This window comes from Sphaeramia orbicularis, chromosome 13 (genome assembly GCF_902148855.1).
Source record: "Sphaeramia orbicularis chromosome 13, fSphaOr1.1, whole genome shotgun sequence".
In the NCBI taxonomy this organism is placed as follows: Eukaryota; Metazoa; Chordata; class Actinopteri; order Kurtiformes; family Apogonidae; genus Sphaeramia; species Sphaeramia orbicularis.
The window spans coordinates 44102698-44124853 of NC_043969.1; the positions used below are offsets into that span (position 1 = coordinate 44102698).

Consider the following 22156-nt stretch of genomic DNA (forward strand, 5'->3'; position numbering starts at 1 on the left):
TTCTGTTGCTGTTCAGGTCTTTGAGGGTTAAAGACAGATTTACATGTGATGAACCAACAGAAGTGTAGAGCTAAACCACAGGTGTCAAACATGCAGCCCGGGGGCCAAATCCGGCCCGCCAAAGGATCCAATCTGGCCCGTAGGATGGATTTGTGAAATACAAAAATTACACAGAACATTTTAACAATCGAGGATGTCAAAATCATTTTAATTCATATCTGACATACAGACCAATTAGATCTCAATTGGGTCAGAACCAGTAAAATAGTATCATAATAACCTATAAATAATGACAACTACAGATTTTATCTTTGTTTTAGTGTAAAAAACTAGAATTACAAGAAAATGTGTACATTATCAAACTATCCTTTTACTAAAAATGTGAATAGCCTGAACAAATATGAACAACCTGAAATGTCTTAAGAGAAGGAAATACAATTTTACCAATATTCTGCCTGTTACTAAATGTTTTTTGTATTTGTAATTGTAATGTAAGTTGTAACGCACATGTGTAAATGATAAACTGATAAAATGAGGCAGAATATTGTTAAAAATGCACTGGTTTTTCTTAAGATATTTCAAGTTGTTCATGTTTTTCAGATTTTTATGGAAACGTTGTAGTTGTAATCATTATAATGTGATTTTACTTTTTTCACTGTTTTTATTTTACTGGCCCAGCCCACTTCAGATCATATTGGGGTGACTGTGGCCCCTGAACTAAAATGAGTTTGACACCCCTGAGCTAAACCATGATTTAATTAATCCTCGTTGGTGCAACCCTGTCTTTGAGATGATTCAGTGGACATACCTTGTTCCGGTAGTAATAATAATGTTGTTCCGATTGAGACTGTCTTCTCTAAGATGAGCAATCATGGGTAATGTTTGTCAACGGCATGCAGCTACGTTGACCTCGCTGATGATTGGCCCAAACACAGACAGCGACTGTTTGCATTCAGATTACTAATCAGTCAGTGAGTCATAAATGTCACTGGGACAAAAACATCAGAGATTATGGCCTTTTTGTAGCCTTTGACACACAGGCGTTATTTCACTGAAGCACAGAAGAGTTGTGATGATGCCAGAAAAAAAAAACATATGACAGCAGATCCAGTACAAATGATGTCTTCCAAAAGGATTTATCCTTGTCAGCGTGAAGCTAAAATGAATACTGAGACTTCTCCTTCAACTCCCCTTGACAGACTGATCAAAAACATTTTTCATGCCCTGCAGCGGTACAGCCTTTTAATAATCGCACAGGCTTTCCAAACAGCGCACAGCTGTGAAGAGCAGTGTCTGAAACAGTCGTCTTCACCAGTTTGACAGAGACTGAGCTTCAAACGACGCTTAGCACAGAGATTTGGGCCGAACCTTTGGGAATAGCTGCAAAAAAAAGCAAAAACAAAAGTGTTAATGATATTGATAAAGGATTCTAATTCTGGTTTTCATCAATCAAAACTATACATTTAGACATTTCACTCTACTTTTCTAGTTTACATTACACTGGGTTACAAAAAAATGTTTTTTGCAAGTGGTCTAGGTTTTTTCAACTGAATCAGGACCACTTTGCACCGCTAAATCCAAAAATGACATCTGTTTTTCTCAATCAGGTCAGGTTTTTTTGCTAATTTGATTTTGAAAAATTTGATCTTCTCTCAAAATTGCTTACATTTTTGTGACTTTATCAGTTGATTTTTTTATATAATTCTCACCCAAAATAGGTTTTAAGAGAAAAAAAAAATCATTTTCTAACAGGATGTATTTATTATTTTTTATGTATTCACTGCAGATGTAGCAGAATACATGAGGCTTATTTTTGCAAGATCTTCTAGTCGAAGCCATTTCATTCACCTGTAATATTAAAAAAAACATTAATCATAAATTGGCAAAAGTAAAATCTTCAGAACTCGTGTATTGCAAGAAATATGAAAGAATTTTGTATCATATGATGTGAAAATGCCCATAAATGTAAGCAAAAATATTAAAAAGCCAATATGTGGTATAGTTCAGAAAGTTGACCTGATTGAGCAAAATTAATGTGATTTTTGGATTCAGCACACCAAAATGATCCTAAATCAGCTCAAAAAACTTAAACAATAAATTTGTTGTTGACTAGTGTTATACTAGTAAAATCTTAATCATATCTAACAAACTAAAAATTCATGACATTTAATTGCAATTATCTTATATTTAGTTGATAAATCTAGTTGATTTTAAATTTTGTGACATTTGACTTCTAACATAAAATCAACTTACAGTTCGACCAAATGATATTTACATGACAAAAATACTAATATATTTAGTTAAAAAAAAAAATCTTGTGGTTGTAAAAAGGCTATTACCAAAAAATAGTGCAGATTAGAACCACCTACAACTAGAGCTGCAACCGATTATTCGACTCAAAGTGATCCAAAAAAATCATTCAACCACAATTCTCCTGAATCAAAGCTTTGTTTCCTTCATTTCTCTGCTGGTAAACATTGGTTCCACTGTTGTGTTTCACACGGACGCACAAAGAAACTTCAGTTCAGGAAAACTGCAATAGAATATCTCCCTTCAATCAATTCGAGTCGATTAATCAAATCAGGACTTTTTGCATTGACTTCAAGCACCTAGTCGATTAACCGGGTGCAGCTCTACCAACAACTAACGACTGGCAACAAATTGTGAATGGAATATTTGAGATGGAGATTCTGACCCGTAGATTGAAGACTCAAGAAGAGCGGTGTCATGATAAATGGGAGAAATCGACAATTTTCATTTCAGCATCACATTACTAAAACCAATTGTTAGTCAAAAAAGTTTTTTATAGTCAATACATCCCAAATGTCCCTCATGTTTGTACTGTCCAGAAATCAAGCAAGAAAAAAAGTGACCAAAAATAAAAAATTGTGGCAGTTACTTGAGCAAAATGTTATATTTACTGATATTTAGTTGAAAAAAAAAAAATAGTCATTTAAGATGTCACCGTATTCAGTTGAGAGAAATCTTAAGATATTTAATCCACTAAGATCTTTAAGTATTTTGCCAAAACTTTATCACATTTAGTGGATGAAATCTCATGATTTTTAATTGACTAAAATCTGGTGGCATTTATTTTGACAAAAATCTTTTGGTATTTTGTCAACTACATTCTTACGGTTTTATTCAACTTAACTCTTAAACATATTTATCTGGAATTTCCCCTTGTGGGACTAATAAAGGCATGTCTTATCTTATTTATTCAACTAACTATCAAGATTCTATTTAATAGACTAAAATCTCATGATATTTCATAAATTAAAATTTTAGAGTCAACTAAAAAAAAGGCTAAAACCAAAATAAAACAATCTACTGCAGTTTTTTTTCTGCAAAAGCTGAATCATGCAGGGGTTCATTCATATCTTACCCCAAAATAGTTATTAGGAACAAAGCCCTCCCTGCCACAGAGCGACGCCCACCACCAGTCAGACGCTTCGGGTTTCTGCAGGATCGTAACCATGTCTCCCTCCTTGAAGCTCAGCTCGTCGGCGGCCTGGGCTGGGTAAGTCCACAGAGCGTAGAGCACGCCACTGTTCTCCACACCCATGGCCTCCTCCACACCTAGCACGACAAGGAAAACAGGATATACATGTATTTAACCATGTGTGAGTAATTAATGTCTCACAACACAAGAATGAAAGCTGCAGTAAACGTTCTGTCTACAGTCACATCACAGGTGAAAAGGTCGATATTTGCGTTCATACTTTGTAATAAATCTAAAACCGTATAATGTGGCCGACCCAATGAATACGTGTGATGTTGAGCTTGTTGACATGCGGTCAAAGCACTGACTCAAAGGCTTGTCTATTCACAAAATAGTCCAGTTTCACAGTATCAAATGTCACAAAAATCCCTGTTAACAAAAGGTGTTAACAATACTCTTCAGAATTATCTGCCCCCATTAAACTGGGCTTTTTAATATTAGAGATAAAAGCTGTAAGATGTGACATGAAATCTACCTTAAGCGCTATTGTATGAATTAGCCTTACAAGAAAGAGGACGGATATTCAGAAATATAACAAAACTGCCTTTTATTAAGTAAAATAACGTCACTGAGGGAGGAAAATGCTCGATTCCTGAACTAGAATAAAAGGGTAACCACTGACAGACCATAATGGATCATGTGCTTATTACAAGTAACAGAAACAGAAACAGTCACTTTCTTAAAATAAGTAGAGCCTCATGTTCCTCAACTGGCACATTACGCAAACTGTAATTTTAGTTTGTGACTGGTTAAACACAGCTCAGTGTTAAATTGAAGATTTTTTTAGAATGATGTTACATATTTTCTTTAGTTTTCTAATAAAAAACATAGTCAACACTAGAAAAGCACTCAGAGAGCACAGACCTACGCCAAGGCAGATCAGTGCCCCCCCAATCACCACCAAAATTTAATCATTTGTTCCTTGTGCCAGTATCAACATTTCCTGAAATTTTCATCCAAATCCGTCCATAACTTTTTGAGTTATCTTGCACACGGACAGACAGACAAACCAACGCTGGCAAAAACATCACCTCCTTGGCAGAGGTAAAACTTATTTTTCTTCTTCGAAAAACTCCTAACTTCATCTTCCTCTAAAAAAAGCTCTTTTGTACTCTTTGAAATTTCTATTTTTCTTCCCTACTGTGGCTGAATGTTACGTTTACATCCAAGTCCAACTTCAACATACTTACACTTCAGTATTTTAATTTGTACAGCTTTACATCACTAAACATCAGTCGTAAATGTTGCATTTTTACTTCACTTAATTTGTTTGACACCATTAGTCATTTTTCAGATGCTGTTTTTCTTCTCCTTCTTGTCCAGTAAAAACCAAAAACCTCCTTTATGGGTTGAGAAAATTCTCCTCCATTTAAAGATGAGTAAATTCTTAATAACCTTCTTAATTCACTAGAAAATGCATCACCACAAAGCTATTTATTTCAGCTGCTGAAGTCATGACTTTTTTGGGTAACATGGTTACCACAGGGTAGCAGTGTAACAAACCAATGATCTTACAGACCATGATGCATCACTCTAAATTAAATCAGTGTCTAAACAGTTCAGATGAGCTCAACCTCAGTCATGTACAGCAATAAAATGTGAAATACACATGAATGCAGCTAGAAAATGAATCATTACATCAGATACAGTCACGAAAAAAAATTCTTAGACTACAAAAAGTCCTCAAAAACAATGGTTATGCAATGAAGTACTAACTCCTGTGTGTATCATGTGACTAAAAGACAGAAAAGAAAACATGGAATGCCTAGTTTTGAAGCCCTCTACATGATCAGTGTGATGTTTTGTTTTTTTCTTGAAAAACCTGATGTATACAATTAGATACATGCAATACACAGATAATCCACCAGGGGGAGGAATTCGTTCACCAGAGGCCTTTCCAGTGACACTACAAGACTGTCATTAATGAGGAAGGAGGCAGAACTTTGACCATTTTGAAAAGGAATTACCAATTTGTTAGACATGTTTGTATTATATTATGTTTCTGTTTGTTCAAAAATAATAATGTTTGAGCATTGAGACCCGATGTATCAAATATGATACAAGATTGAAACTCATACATGGGAATTAATATTTGAAAACTTTTTTTCGGTTGTGCAGAAGGACCACGAAAAGGCTCCAATTTCAAAGAACTGGAATTTTCTGTCGATTTAATGGTTAAGAAGATGTTTGAACGAAAACAGTATTAACCAGTGAGCTAACAAAAACTGACAAAAATGATGTTATTGCACAGTGACAGATATTTGCATATCATATTCTTAGGTGCATTTTGCTGATAATACATACACTACAAACAAAAATTTAAGGATATTTAAATTTTTTTTGTCTTTTTTTTTTGTCATTTTTGCCATTTGTAAATAAAACTATGTCTGGTCATTAAAAAAATGTGTTTCAATTCAATTCACACACAAAAAAGTAACAAGCACCGTGCAAGAATCCCAACTGAAAAAAATAGCCCAAAAATTAAAAAATATCCTTAACTTTTTGTTTGTAGTATATTTTTAATTTTTACCTAGTAATGTCTTGAATACACAAACTTTAAAGCAGAAAAAGACACACTCCAACATAATGTCAATCTCAAGAGCTTCTACAGTGAGTGTCATGAAGTTTTTTGGGATAAAATGTGATGTTATTAAAGTTTCACAAGAAGTCTTACAGCAGTAGAGTGACACCCTGGATCATGAAAATGTGATTCATTCCGTTATGATGGTGATTTCTACTATTGACTCATCCATGCTCATGGGGTGTGTGTGTGTGTGTGTGTGTGTGTGGTTGCCTCACCTCGCAGGAAGTTCTCGCACTCTTCAAACCCAACAGCGTATGGATCACACTTTTGGGAAGCGGTAGCACCGTCACTTTCTGTAATGGCCATGACGGCAGCTCCGTTCCTCACCAAAAACTCACACAGCGGACGGTCGTTACAGGAGGCTGCGCAATGCAATGGAGTCCTGCAAGTAAAAGAACGCAAATACAGCAGATGAATGTAGGGGGTGCTCTTATGAAACTAGAATGACCTCCACCAACCAGCCATGCTGTACTTTACACCCTGGTCTGTTCAGACTTCCATCATTTACTGATGTCTTGTATGAATATAATAAACAGTACTAAATGTACTTAATAGTGAAATTAAAGTTACATTGATTACACACTCCTATCATGCTAATTTTTAACCTTTGACCTGCAACATTCTACTTAGTTCCTCCTCATGTCCACGTGATTCTTTGTGCCGAATCTGAAGAAACACTGTTGAATTGTTTTCAGAATATCATGTTCCTGAGAATGGGGTGGATGTAGATGTAAACATATACAAGGGATTTACAACAACTGAAAATATACTGTAACACAAGTAAACTAGAGTAAAAAGTGGCATTTTTTGTTTTGAGTTCCCCAAGCAGAAGGTTTTACTGAAGGAAATGTGAAGTACACTGGAAAAATGCCCCTCTAAAAACAAGTTAAAAATTTTTTTTATAATAATACAAGATACTTTTGCATGAATTAAGCAAAAAAAATCTGCCAACGGAACAAGTGAAAATGATCTTGGTAAGATTTCTTGAAATAAGATTTTCAAGATCTATTGTCTAAAAATAAGTTCTTATATCTCACTGAAAAGTTACTCTTTTGATGATTATGTCTTATTTTAAGTGTGATGAGATATTTGGACTAGAAATAAGAAAAATACACTTGGAAAGATTTAGATTTTTTCCAGTGTAAATAGTGTATAAGAGACAGAAGTCAACAAGATGAAAAAGGCGTTTTAGAGAATATGCAAACCCTGCCTGTGGTAAATCTCTAATTAAGACCCATTTGTGATCAGTGTCACAGTCATAGAGATATGCTATATGGACAAAAGTATTGGGACACATTGAATTTAGGTGTTTCATTACAAACAGGGATCTGGGATACAAAACAATAATAACAAATGTCATTATATAGTTTTACATTGTGATAAATATCTTTGCATTGCATTAGTTAGTTTTGTTTAAAGTGTTATCTTTGCTTCTAAAATGTCTCAGAGATTGTTTTTACTTAATTTATTTCAACATTGATTTTTTTTTTTTTTTTTATCCATAACTATGATTTTAAACGTTCTACCTCTAAATTTCTAAAATATTTTTCACGCTCTGACTGTAAAAAAAAAAAAAAAAAAAAAAAAAAAAAAAAAAATATATATATATATATATATATATATATATATATATATATATATATATATTTATTTATTTATTTATTTATTTTTTTTAGTATAACTAACCATCTACTTTCTTTGCATCTCACTTAGGAAGAAAAATCTCCCATTATTTTCTTTTTTAATATATAATTTATTTTTTTTATTGACATTCAGTATCAGACATTCACATTCGGTACATCATATGTACATATATCATACATCTGTTGTCTGCTCTAAATGCCAAAATAATATTTTTATTTTAAGTCCAAACACTGAAAAGAAGGCAAATAACCAAATAAAAGAAGAAAAAAAAGAAAATACTATGTACAAGTAGGGAGTGATCTTTTCCATACGACGCAATCACTGATTTGTCAAAACAAAATCAGGCCTATAGGGTGTGACACAGTTGACTCAGTTTTCCCAGTATGAAGCAAATTTCTCCAATTTGTGATTAACAAATGCTGTTATCTTGTCCATTTTATAAATATCCATTGTATCCTGTAATAGCCATTTCCTGGTGATAGTCTTTTTACAGGCCTCTCCCATTAAATCATAAGGAAATATTAATGTTTTTATCTCAAATCTTGTGAGCTGTAGCCATGATGTGTCCCAATATTTTTGTCCACATAGTTTATAAACATCAAACATAAACATTAAAGTTTAGTGGGAGATTTTTCTTACCTAACCAATGCAATTCAGTGATATTTATCCCAATATAAAACTATATTATGACATTTGTTATTGTTTTGTAGTCCAGACCCCTGTTAGAAAAGAAAAACCTGAACTCAACATACACATGAAGACACACACACACACACACACACACACACACACACACACACACACACACACACACACACACACACACACACACACACACACACACACACACACACACACACACACACACACACACACACACCTTCAAAATTCATGGATTTGTTTCCTGAATAAAACCCCCAAAAATCATGCACTGCAGCTTTAAGAAGATCACTGAAACACACACGACCTTGAATTCGTAGAAAACGCTGCACATGTTAATGCAAAAAAAAGAAACAAAACTAAAGGGTTCCAGATTTTCACTCAGTCGATATGAGCCAGGTTTCATACAGACTGATGCATCTGTTGGAGAGTTATTCTTGTCACATCCACTTACAGATGGAACAACATCTACTCTGTTTGGCTTCTGCTGCACTGTCCTGGAACAGAGTGAGTAAACATTTACCAGCCATGACTATCTGGTGCGCTGACATTGGCTCCAACGCGGACCAAGAAGTCCACGACATTGTAGTGGCCCCCACAGATGGCGTTGTGCAGAGCAGTGATGCCTTCGTCATTGGGCTGGCTGGGATCTTGCATCTAAGGAAATCAGTAAATGGGTTTGTTAAATCGTCCAGTATTTGGAGGATCTGGTATCTGTACTTAACCCATAAAGACCCAAACATCTACTGTCCACCAAAAGCATCTACTGATCTAAATGGTTTGATAACGGTTCATCTATTAATCCAATCAACCCACGTAATTGATTAGTGTAAAATGCAGTTTGTTGTCTTTTCGTGGTCATCACATTCACATTCAGAGGCTCCGTAGTTACCATGGAAACACTGTCATCTTCTACGACATTGATTCACCAGTAAAACGCATAGAGTTTGATCAACAACAGTGGATGGAGACCCTTTTTTTAATATTCAGTTAATGACAGATTTTACTGAACAAGTCACTTTTTCTTCAGTTTTGATATGATGGCCTTGGAATTTACTCTGAGCTTTGATGAACACCTACATCAGGGGTGTCAAACTCATTTCTTCCAGCCCAAATGGATCTCAAGTGAGTCGGACCAGTAAAGCAATAGCATCATAACTTATAAATAATGACAACTTTTTCTCTTTGTTTTAGTGCAATAAAAACATCAAATTATGAAAATATTTACATTTACAAACTATCCTTTAACATCAAACGTGAATAACCTGAAAAAACTGACATTTGTAAGAAAAATAAGTGCTGTTTTAACAATATTATGTCTCAGCTTATCATTTATACATGTGCAATATGATCAGTGTTACACAAACATTTGGTAACAAGCATAATATTGTTAAAAATTTGGAGTTTGGAACTAAAATAACAACCATTTCTCATTTAATTTCTCATTTGCCCAGATCATTGTTCTTCTTAGTAGTTCTTCGAGGTTCAACTAGACTAGTTTTGCTACAAAAGAGCAAAACTAGTCCAGCTGAACCTAGAACCTAGAAAAATGGAGTTGTCACGATTTATAGGTTATTGTGCTATTATTTTACTTTAGATCACATTGGTCTGTGTGTGGAACCTGAACTAAAATGAGTTTGACACCCTTTATTGTTAATATCTTCAGTGTAATTTTTCCACTTCACAAATTCATCCAGCAGGCCAGATCAGTGAATTGAATATAGGAAAATAGATGATTTTCACTGCTAAAATGCAAAATGTAGCAGATAATAGTATAATCAGTGGTGGTAAATCACCTAGGTTAGGTTACATAGAGAGAAAAATTCATTTGGGAACTGCAACAAAAGTCACACTGGGTCTTTATGGGTTAATGTTCCCTCAAAGAAAAGGTCAGCATCACCTTGAACAAACTCCAAACCCCAAACTGCTAAAACTGAAGCAGAGCTCACACAGAACTTTAGTACGAAGAGGAAACAGGGGAGACCTGAAGGAGGTTTTGTGTGCTCAGCAAATCTTCTCTGGGAAAAGTCAGATAAATATAGTGTTCTTATTTTTCTGTTTGTTAAAGTCAAAATGCTGAACCGCAGCATTCAAACACTTCCCAGTTTGTGAATATGTCTGTTTCGCGTTTATTTATAGAGGCTGATCATGACAGATTTTATTAAGATACATATTTTGACTTTTACTTTCTAGACATGTTTCACTGGATTAAAGTCTAATGTTTAGAAATTCTATATTTTTAGTGGTTTCTCTGTGTTTTCAGGGGACATAGATTTGGGATCCAGCATCTTCTATAAATTTGCATGGTTATAGAGTTAAAAAGCCCTGGTAACAAATATTTCACATTTTTCAATTAAAATATATATAAGTTAGCATCATTTTGGGCTGTTTACATTGTCATATATGGGTATAGACATTTGGAGAAGTATCTGAATCACCCCAAAAGCTTGCTAATATTCATTTAGGATCAGCTGCATTGATGATTTTTATGTTCTTAGCATTAGTTTATTGTATAATGGAAAGGAAACTTTGATTTGGATTTAATTATTGGTGCAATAGCAGAAGAATCAGAATTGCCTTAATTCCCCAAGTATCTTCAAAAGAGTACAAGGAATTATACTTTTTTTTTTTTTTTTTTAACTATGCTCTCTTTGTACAACATAATAAACAAACACTAAAAAACACAACTAAAACAGAGTATAAATGAGTGAAAAAAGCTTTTGTACAAAAAAGTGTATAAACATTTAAGTCAAGTAGTGCAAGTTAAAAAAAATGCACAATGAGAAAAAAATTGTAGAAGGAGAAAGAAAGAGCAGACAGCAGGTTGAGGTTGTACATGAGGTATATGAATTATTGTTCATCAGTGTGATGGCTTGGGGGAAGAAACTGTTTTTGTGTCACAATACTTACATCAGTTGTAGCAAATACCTCTAGTTGTAACTACATATAGTAATATTAATAGTGATAGTGATGGTAAATACAGCTTATGTAAGTTTACCTCCTGAACGGCCCGTTGCACCGTCTCCAGTTCCCCGACCAACGCCCCATCCAGAACCAGGACCAGAGGACTGAGCCGGGCTCGTCTCCCAGGAGATCTGTGTTCCCGACTGGGCCGCAGAATCGAATGATAACCCTGGAAGAATGAAGACGGAACCAGACTTGACTAAAACAAATTCTTAACTGCGTGTTAAAGGTTTAGTGTGTCAAACATTGGGAGCTCTGTGTCACTTGGGCCTTTTCAGAAAGTTTATTGCAAAGTGCATTGTGGGAATGGCGACCAAGCGAAAGCGGTTCCTCACTGATTCAGGAAGAAAATGAGCCAGATCGCAAAAAATGTAAAATTCTCCAGTCCACCAGGGTTGTTTTAAAGGATGAGTTTAGTCGGTGGATGGGGGTAAAGGCCGCATTTGGGTTCAGCACTCAAAGAGACAGTGAAACTGCTGCTGTGTGGAATTCCCATTCCCACAATGCACTTCACAACGTATTTTCCAAAAAAGCCCGAGTGATGTTTTGGTTTGTTATGTAAACAAGTGGACTGTGTTTATGATGGAGTCACTGTGAGGGAAGTGATTCAGGTGCGTAAACACGGAAAGACTAATGGATTCATGATAATTAGGATATCACTGGGGTTTTACAAATTTGAAAAAAAAAGCTGTGATGAAAGTCATACGCTGCTTTAAAAATGATGTGGCTAAAATGAGGAATTAAACAGGCATTTAACAATCATCACTTTAGTTGAGTTGTTTGTATCTACAGATGAGCCATATTGTGCCACCATGTTCACACAGGCTCAGAATAGACTTTTTTTTTTTTTCTTTTTTATGGTGAGTTAAGTGCTGGGCTGCTCTGAGTTGCATTGAGGTGCATTTCCATCATTTACTATGTTACTGAGTCCAGCTGATCTGCCAGAGCAAATGAATTAGCTTTCATGCAGGTGCACTGGTTCTCAGGCTGCAAAATTATATTTCGTTCTTCAATAACATCCTCCTAAAGCTCACACTGGTGTTAAATTGCTGCACAATGATAGCCACTGCCAAATAAATTGACAAATAAAATAATGTTTTACAGTGAATTGAAAGAATATGTTCCGCAGTCATAAATCTACATTTCAGGAAAACATTATTTCACAGATTAAAGCCTTTTGTGTCTGACGGTCTCATGGAATGTGTTTGTTCGTTCCTTACTTTGAGTTCTTGTGCAGTTGCTGGAGGTGTCTGAGGTGCAGGTGGAGCTGCAGGAGCTGTATGGTTGTCTTCCCCTTCTGAGGAGCTGCTCGTCTCACTGCTTTGTTCCACCTTTGGACGATGTTCGACCTTTCGGAACAGCTTGCTGATGAGATTTTTGTACTGGTTTGGCTGGTAATGGGAGGTTTTCTTCAAGGGATGTGAGTGATCTATGGAGCCCCGCCTTTTCAGAGCCCGGGGGATTTCTGCCCGAATGCGAAGCAGCTCCTCCTTGTCGGGGATGGCCTGGGCTTGGGCCTCCGGAGCTACCACAGGCTGCAGTCTGGTGGGACTCAGGGGTCGGGGGGCCTTGTTCTTGTCCAGCTCCCCCTCCTTCTTAGCCTCTGATGAGCTGGGAGTCTCCATGATCACAGACATGTGATGAACAGAGTCAATTCGCTCTAACTCTGCATCGATATCTGCTGGGTTCAGCACTGCCGAGGTGGACACAAACAGAGTTCGATCTTAACATGAATCCACAGTGGGAATGTGTGCTAATGTGAAAAGTGTTAAAGGGAGTTGGGTGAATCATTTCATTTGTAGAAACTTCTGAATAACAGCAAGAGCTCTGAGGTTCAAACAGACCCCCAGTTGGTCCAACGCTACATTTTCTTGGGGATTATATGGTTATACCACCTCAGTGTATTCTCGACCAGATGTTGCACTTTAAAAAATTGCTGGTGACCTAAACTACATTACGTTGGACTTTAAAAATGTTGTCAAACTGTTGTTATTATTGTGTTATTACTAAAGTATTGACTTTTTTTTTTAAATTTATTGTTATCACTGGTCTTTGAACCTGTTTTTCATTATGGGATGGCGTGTGCTGCTTTTGACCTCTTGGCCAGGTCACCCTTATAAAAGAGATCTAAATGGGATTTTAACTGGTTAAAGACAATTCTCATGCAATCACTTCCAATAATGTGCAATAACCCTGCAAAATGTGAATTATATGCAATAAGATGTGCAATAATCTTCTGTTCTGCAATAACAATGCAATATTTATTCAATATTTATCAAAATATAAATGCACTATTTTTATATAGACTTGATTTCATAGATATACATACAGTTGTCATGGGTAATACATACTGTTAACATTGTTAATTTTGTTCATAGATATACATATTGTCACATACTGTTAATATTGTAAATATTGTGTCTATTCCAATTCTATCTATCTATCTATCATAATTTTTTTTTATTTTTTTTTTTTATTCTACTTAGCGCTATTCTTTTTTTTTTCCATTCTTTGTTTATTTGGAGAAGCAGATCATATAAAACTTCCCTTTTGGGTACAATTCAATGGCCACACCTCAAATGTGAATGAAGAGTGAGTTGCTAATCCAAGTTTTTTTCAGTAGAATATAGAACAAATATAACAAGTGGGCAAGTTTGCAAAATTTTATATTCTGTTTTCTTTTCTTATTTTTAGTTTTTGTAATGTTGTATTCTGAAGTATTGTTTTTTTTTTTTAAATTAATATGGTTGTAATAACTATGGTGGCACTCCTAATTTCATTGTACACACAGTGACAGTAAAGTCTATTCTATTCTATTCTATTCTATTCTATTCTATTCTATTCTATTCTATTCTATTCTACATTCGCTCTACCAGAAATACTTACAAGTATTGGACTCAAACTATTATGCTCAAATCAGTCGTAGGAACTATAAAATTCCTGAAACCCACAGAAAACAGCTGCTTATGAAAGACTCATACTGAATACAAAACAGAACAGATCCAGAATTTACTGCTGGAAGGTGGTTTGACTCCAACAAGCAGTAACAGTGACAGTCATACATTCAGCAAAAGTCGCAGAGAAAAAATATAAAATGTAGTGAGAACTTTGAAGGAATTAAATAAATTGCGCTAAGTATGTTTTTTTTGGTTTTCACTGTACGTATGTGAATGTATGTGATCCTCGTGTGAAACAAACTTTTACAGAATATCAATTTTATTTACAGGTGCTGAAAAATGGGCCAAAAAATAATTTCTTAAGAAAATAATGATGTCATGACAAATTTCACTTTGACCTTTTGGGTATAAACCTTCATCACTTCATCATTTTAATCCATTTGTGGTTGTTATTGTCATAATTAGTGTATGAATTCTTCAGTTATAGACAAAATCTATCTGGTGAGGTCATAGAGACGTCGATCTTTGACCCTTGAACTTTGGCCATCGAACTCGTATCAGTTCATCCATGAGTCCAAGTAAATCTGAATAAATTATGTCAAGGTGGTTCTGGAGATCACATACATGAAAATGGGATTAATGTGGGTGTGAGTATGTTCAACCAAGACAGGACAAGACAGGTATACAGGAATGTAACATAAAACATTAACTATGCAACATAAAACACGAACTAAATACTGTGGGTTAATCTGTACAAGAGGCGGGATGGAAAAAAGCAGCAGTGAGGGGATGCAAGCTCAGACCAGTGCCCCAAAACTAACCCCAGCAGAGAAGTTCAAACAGACACTCAGCCAAGTTTAGGACGTATTTTCCAGTCCGTGCAACATGTAGGCGGAGTCACCAGGTTACGTCATGTTTACCAGTAAAGTTAAGAATGAATATGAGTTAGTATAGCATCATAACAACAGTAACTTCAAATGTGGTTTTTACATTCATTCTTCAGTCATTTTTCATATTAGACCTGTTCATAAAGAAATTACAGAAAGATAAAAACATCTAATACTAGAAACATGAAATGAGGATGTTTTGACAGTTGAGGTATTTATTTATACCTGTGTGACAGTAAATACACATCATCGCCCTGATATAAATCTCTCATGTCCTGATGATTTGCTTCTCATTCCTTCTTCTTTTATTCTACATGTGTTACATTGTTCAAGTGCTTTGTGTATGATGATTTCATGATGCTGTTTTTATTTCAATACTCTATATTGAATATACTATACTACACTAGACTTTACTATATTGTACTATATTATTCTATATTTTATTTTTTTTTACTTCTTTAAAGTGGCTTTGAGTATGTTGAAAGGCACTGTACAAACAAAATGTATTATTATTATTATTACTATTATTATTTTGTTCATTTTCTATTATGTTATGTTTGTTTGAGACCTCACATATTTCAGTGAACAGAAATTATTCGTTTTCTTCTTAAAGCTGCTGTGCATGATAGGTTTTTTGTGTCACAAATATAAAAAATCCATGATTTTTGAATTTGTGCATTTGATTTCATGTATCTCTCTGACTACTACATTGATTACAGATGGATAATAATTAGAGATTTACCATATTCGGGGTTTGCATCCACTCTCAAATGTATTTTTTGACTCTTGTGCAGAATTTATTTCACTTTTTTTTTTTTTTTTTTAAAGCAAAACCCTCTGTTACATTTTTGGTGTACTTGCTACATAGTGGAAATATTCAGCTTAGTGGATATGATCTAATAGGGCGAGGGTCTGCAATTTCTGATTTGAATTCTATTTTCTTAGACTTTGTTTCACCACTGGTACTAGTTTTGTGTTCAAGCTTTTCTTGTGAGGTGAGGAGATCAGGGTAGAAGGAGTCTGAGTGAGTTTAAAGAGGATTGTATGTATGCATTACATGATAAATAAACCTGCTTACCGTCGCTGTACACCGCCGGCTGCCTCTGCTCAGGCGGGTGTTGCTGGTGCTGGGGTACAGGGTGGTGGAAGAACTCCCTGGGCATAGGTGGTTTTCTGGGTGGCCCCATGTCCCCTTCAGCTCCTGGACCTCTGGAGTAGTGGGGGGCCATCGCTCCCCACTGGGGGTTCTGCAGACGCATGATGACGGAGAGCGGGATGGGTTTTTGCTGACGGGACTGAGTGGCCGGGGGGATGGAGATCCTGGAGATGATGGGCTGGGGGTGGTAAGGGGAGTAGGGAGGCGAAGAAGTGTCTGGAGGAACTGATATCCGTGCGTTACGGGGAAGTGAACTGTAGTTTAACGGGTGAGACTGTGGACGGGACTCCTGGGATGGAAAACACAGAGGAATACATACATATGATTGATTTTATTGTTTATTTATTTATTTAGTTACAGGACAGTGTGTATTGGCATTAGTTGCAAAGAACAAGACACATGCACCAGATTTAGCAGAGAAACTAATTTCCGTCTATTGTCTTGGACAAATGACCAGCATAATAAAACATCACATATATATATATATATATATATATATATATATATATATATATATATATATATATATATATATATATATATATATATATATATATATATATATACAGTATATATATACAGTATATATATATACTGGAAGAAAACCGTTAAACATGACAGATATAGGAAAGTTTGATCAAACTGAATGGTTACAGCCAAATACATAAAAATAGGACCAATGGCCCTGTAGCTTACCGGCCAAATTAAAAGCTTTGGGAAATGTATCCAGATACCATTTATGATCACCCAGTCACATGTATTTATTCTGTTACAGAAATAGCCCATGTTTTGGTCATATTCCAATCAGATCTGTAAAAAATTCAAATTCCAACTTGATATCATTGATACTTAGTGATTTATTGGATCAATCCACTTCCTATCTCTTATAATGGGAAAATTTTTCAAAGTGGCACCAAATCCAGAATCAGATCCGGATCCAAATAATTTCAAAACCTTGTGTTGACATCATCTTACAGAAGCTGTATACCAAGTTTGAAGTCAACCCAGAACTGGAGTTTCGGAGAAGAAGATGATTGAAATTTTTTCCCCATAAGAGCCCATGTTAAATTTTCCATAAGTTCCCAGATCCAGAAGAAGATCCTGATCAGCATGTGGACATTATGTTTGGGTCATCTCCCCATCAGGGCTGGACTGTAGAAATTTACACTGGATATCATTTATATTTACTGAGTTATTGCATTGATCCACTTCCTATCTCTTATAATGGGGACATTTTTTAAAGTCGCACCAAATCCAGAATCAGATCCAGATCCAAATAATTTCACTAACTTTTGTTGACATCATCATAAAGAAGCTGTATACCAAGTTTGAAGTCAATCTGAATTGTAGTTTCGGAGAAGAAGACGATTGAAATTTTTGTAACGGATGACAGACCACGACGATGGACGACAAAAAGGGGCTTACATTCTAAAAGTACAATAACATTTCCTAGAAGAAGAATAAGATATAAAAGAAAGAAAAACAAGAGAAGAGGAGAAAAAAATAAAGAACTAGAAAAGACCTCCGCCAAGGCAGATCACCCCCCCCCCCCAATCACCACCAAAATTTAATCATTTGTTCCTTGTGCCAGAATCAACATTCCCTGAAAATTTCATTCAAATCCGTCCATAACTTTTTGAGTTATCTTGCAAACAGACAAACAAACAAATGTACAAACCCTGATGAAAACATAACCTCTGCCGTTCCTTGGCAGAAGTAATAATTTCCACCAATTTGTCTATTCATTTGCTTTCATTAAACTGTAAAGAGACTCTATGGACACCCTGTATATCATGACTTGTTCTTACTAAAATGATGATTTTTTTTTTCAGAAAGACATAAAATATGAGTATTGTATCAAAATCTGTTTACACCACACACCTTTTTGGCACTGGGTGGTGGAGGAGGGCCATCGAGGTTGGATTCCCTCCAGTTGCTGTTCGGCACAGACGGCCGCAACCACTCCGTTTCTAAAACAGGAAAGTAATGAGGTTAAACACGATGACCACATAAAGAGCAGGCAGAAAGCAAGTACTGCAGGGCTTTAACATTTAGCTCTGGACAATTCCCAAAGTAAATCTGTCTAATAAAGGCGTCACGCAGAGTTTGACACATTGACTAACTGTCATAGGTGTGGTGAGGTTTTCTCTCATATGACACGTCCAGATCTGTCTCATTCCACTTGCCCGGAGACTTTTGCCGCTCATCTAAAAAGAGAAAATAGAGAGATTGAGAAATACAGGATACAGGAAAAGGACAGAAAATGACAACACATGAGCCGAGGAAGACAAAGGTCTAAAAGGCTTCGTAAAAAGAACTGTGTGGAAAAAATTATTAGACCAACAAAAGTCATCAAAAACAATGGTTATGCAATCAAGTACTAACTCCTGTGAGTATCATGTGACTCAAACAGACAGAAAAGTAAACATGGAACACCTAAAAGCACTGTTTTTGTCAGTACAGTGACATAGATATTGATGTATGAACTGAAGTGATTTTGGTTATTATCAAGAAACCATGGAAAATGGATAGATATCGGCTCTGAAATTAAACTACTATGAGCTATTTTTGTTGTTATCATTATATTTGTCCAAACAAATGTACCTTTAGTTGTACCAGGCACTAAAATGAACAAGAAATTGAAGAAAACAATTGCAATTAGTGTGAAAAGATCAATTTAGGAGTAAAAAGAAGGAAACAGTTATTACCTCACTGTGAAAATACTCCACTACAAGTCAAACTTCTGCACACAAAAGCTCTTATGTTCATAAATATTATCAACCAAATGTCCAGAAAATATGAAAGATAATTCAACATCGACATGAAACTACTTTAGCTGAAAATTAACCTAGTGTTACATGTAATTGTTATCAGCAAAATGTAGTTTAAGTGTGAAAAATTAATAAAATGTGCAGTAAATTGATCCCCATTAACATTTTACTATCATATCTGATGTTTTTGATTAATTTTACTGTTGTACATGTTTAAGTTTGAGTGACTTTATGAACTGTTGGTAGTTTGATCTACAGTGATGCATCATATTCCAAAAAATCATTACTTGTTTTTGTATCGCTGTCCTGTAAAAACAGGCATATTTTACATTTTCTATCTTTTACATAATGTTTTACTTATTGTGTAAAACATTGCATTTGTTTTATTTTCCTTTATATCAATTTTATCTTTTTGCATCTTTACTTTATTGTTTTGCTGCATCTTTTACATTGTTTAGTCATTTTGTTATGCCCTGTTTTGTCTTTCACGTTGTTTTCATTTTGTTCTCTTCATTTGGTTTTTGTCTTATAGTGTTTTTCACTGTTAGTATTTTGTTGCATTTTTTATTTTCTTTGTGCTTTTATGTCTTCTTTGTTTTGGTGCATCTTTCACATTGTTTTATCATTTTGTTGTATTTTCTAAGTCATTTCCTTTTTGTTGCATCATTAATTTTGTTTTTAACATTGTTCATGTTGTTATCTTGTTGTGCCCTCTGTCATTTTCATCTTGTTATTCTATTCTATTCTGTTCTATTCTATTCTATTAAAAGTCACAATAATCATGTAAAAGTTTCACCAAAAGAAAAATAAAAAATATTTTCAACTTAAAGATGATGTATTTTCCAATGAACCCTAGACTAGTAGCTGGTGCTGCTTTTCTCATCCCATAAAATAACATTTTATCTTTCAGTTCATTACAAATCTTCATATTTGGGGGTTGAAATATACACAAAGGGATGTAAAACTGTAATTTATTTCAGATTTGTACCCACTGTTAACATATTTTCGTACCAATATGTAAGATGTGTTCTTGCTCCTGTGATTATGTGACGTTTCTATTGTCTGTTTTGTGCTGGTACTCAGTCGTTTGCTGACATTAGCTTAGTCTGCTCACATCCATAATAACAGCCTGTGCACTCATTTCCATGTACAAATTGCATTTGCTAACTTAAACAAATGACAGGCTCTCAGCGTGACCACAGACTGTATATAATTAACAGACAGAGGAACCATGATGTCACCCACTGGTTTCTGAACTGCTGTTGTGACGCCACTAGACTTCTGTTGTGTTGGCTTTTTGGAGACATATTTGAACAAAAGGGGTGGAGCTTTGAGTGTGAGGGATGAGAGGTGAGCTTATGTTAAATGCTAGCTTACTGACTCCGTGAACTAAAACAGTAATTTTACAGTCTTGTCAGTGGAACCTATGAACTATAATTATATTGCAGCTGTCTGTCAGGAAAAAAACCGTTTTATTAAATAAAAAACAAATCAAAAAACAAAAATTCTGACTTGGGAGGCAAGTAAGCTGTCAGACCTGTCAATCAAAGCGTTACGTGGCAGATACCAAAGCTTCTATTTGACTTAAAATCTGATTAATGGAAAAAAAATTACAAGACAGAGCAGATCACAAAATAGAGGGTCCAATGACTCCTTGAAAAAGATTTGCATTTGTAGATACTTCTGCATTTTCTTCATTTTGGAGCTGAGGTCCTTGCCCCTTGAGCACAAAATAGACTCCAACACAAACTCTGACAAACCACCTACATAAACACATAAGGATGTGCAAATGTTACTTTTTGAACCTTTAATCATTAAAAAGTAGGGACATTTCTAAATACACGTGTCCATTGGTTGGGTTTTTTCATGCTGGGTTCATTAAAATAACAGTAAAATACTCATAAAGCATAGTTCCAAAAATACAATAACATGTCGATAGGTCTTCATGCTTAACCCTGTATCAGGCAAGTGACTATATTTGGTCATTTCCACAAACATTAAATATGGGGCCAATCTCCCGTGCCTCAGTAAGGTCAAGAAGCATGTTAGTTTTTATAACATTATACAGTGATTCAGAGAGATTTTATAGACATTTTGAAGCTGAAAATAGTGAATATGAGTGATTTTTGTCAGTTTATGACCTTATAATAGTTATTTTATTGCATGTCTTTGTTTTTTAGTAAGTGCTGCTCAGACGTTTTATGGCAAGAGGAGGGAGATGATGATGTCCAATAGCATACAAAGGTTGAAATTTTGAATTTCAGAGTATTTCAATGAGTGCCCTATAAAGGGTTTAAACATCACTTAAGTTACATCTGGAACTCTATCTGCAGCCGTCTTCAGGTAGTGTCTAATCTTACATCGGATGTTGTGGCTCAAAATGGCTGACATTGCTTTCATCTTACCCACAGCTGAAGAACTACACTTACCAGGTTGCCTGAAATTCCGTGGTAGTGTGTTAGAGACCCCGTGATTGAAAGACAGTGGGGAGGGGCTTCTGTCTGGCCGAGGCGACCTGCGGCCCATCTGGGTGTTTTCATACGGGCTCAGCAGATTGGACGAGGAGTGGAAAGGGGCGGGTCGAGAGGACTGATCGAAGGCCGTGGGGCTCGGAGAAGGGCTTCTCTCCATGTAACTGGTTGAGGATCGTGGGCTCCTGTCGTAACGAGGAGGAGAATGAGATCGAGATGGCTGATCTATGGTGATAATCATGGGGTTCGGGGATGGGCTTCTCTCCTTGAGACTACTCGAGCTTCGTTGGCTTCTGTCGTAATGTGAGGAGGAACCATGCCTATTTGGGGCGAATAAGTAGCTTTCAGATCCAGCTCGAGGAAGTGGAGAATGAGCTCTCTGGATCTTGGGGGATGGCAGTGGACTGGAGGGGAAGACAGGTGAGGAGGATCTGTTTTTGTTGGGAGACAACATGCCCGAGTCCACAGGTTGAAAACCCACTGAGCTTTGGGAGAAAGGCTTGGAGCTGAGGCTGCCATTACTGCTGCTGCTGGAGTCCTTAGTAGAGAAGGAGCTGGTGGACAGACGCTCATCTTTGAAGATCACAGGGATGTTCTGTAGAGAAATCAGACCAAACTGT

General features: G+C 35.7%; 1 protein-coding gene across 1 annotated transcript in view; it reads right to left on the minus strand.

The window, feature by feature from the left end:
* Window positions 1-488: 488 nt before the first annotated feature.
* The window catches only part of ppp1r13l (protein phosphatase 1, regulatory subunit 13 like), a 48513-nt gene continuing 26845 nt past the window's right edge, over window positions 489-22156 (minus strand). The window contains exons 4-13 of the mRNA XM_030153088.1: window positions 21495-22131; window positions 18418-18501; window positions 18176-18264; window positions 16217-16583; window positions 12575-13047; window positions 11389-11523; window positions 8914-9047; window positions 6302-6468; window positions 3386-3579; window positions 489-1380 (exon numbers count right to left, since the gene is read on the minus strand). Coding sequence (XP_030008948.1) covers window positions 1345-1380; window positions 3386-3579; window positions 6302-6468; window positions 8914-9047; window positions 11389-11523; window positions 12575-13047; window positions 16217-16583; window positions 18176-18264; window positions 18418-18501; window positions 21495-22131 — 2316 coding nt within the window. The 3' untranslated portion in view covers window positions 489-1344. The remainder of the gene's footprint in view (window positions 1381-3385; window positions 3580-6301; window positions 6469-8913; window positions 9048-11388; window positions 11524-12574; window positions 13048-16216; window positions 16584-18175; window positions 18265-18417; window positions 18502-21494; window positions 22132-22156) is intronic.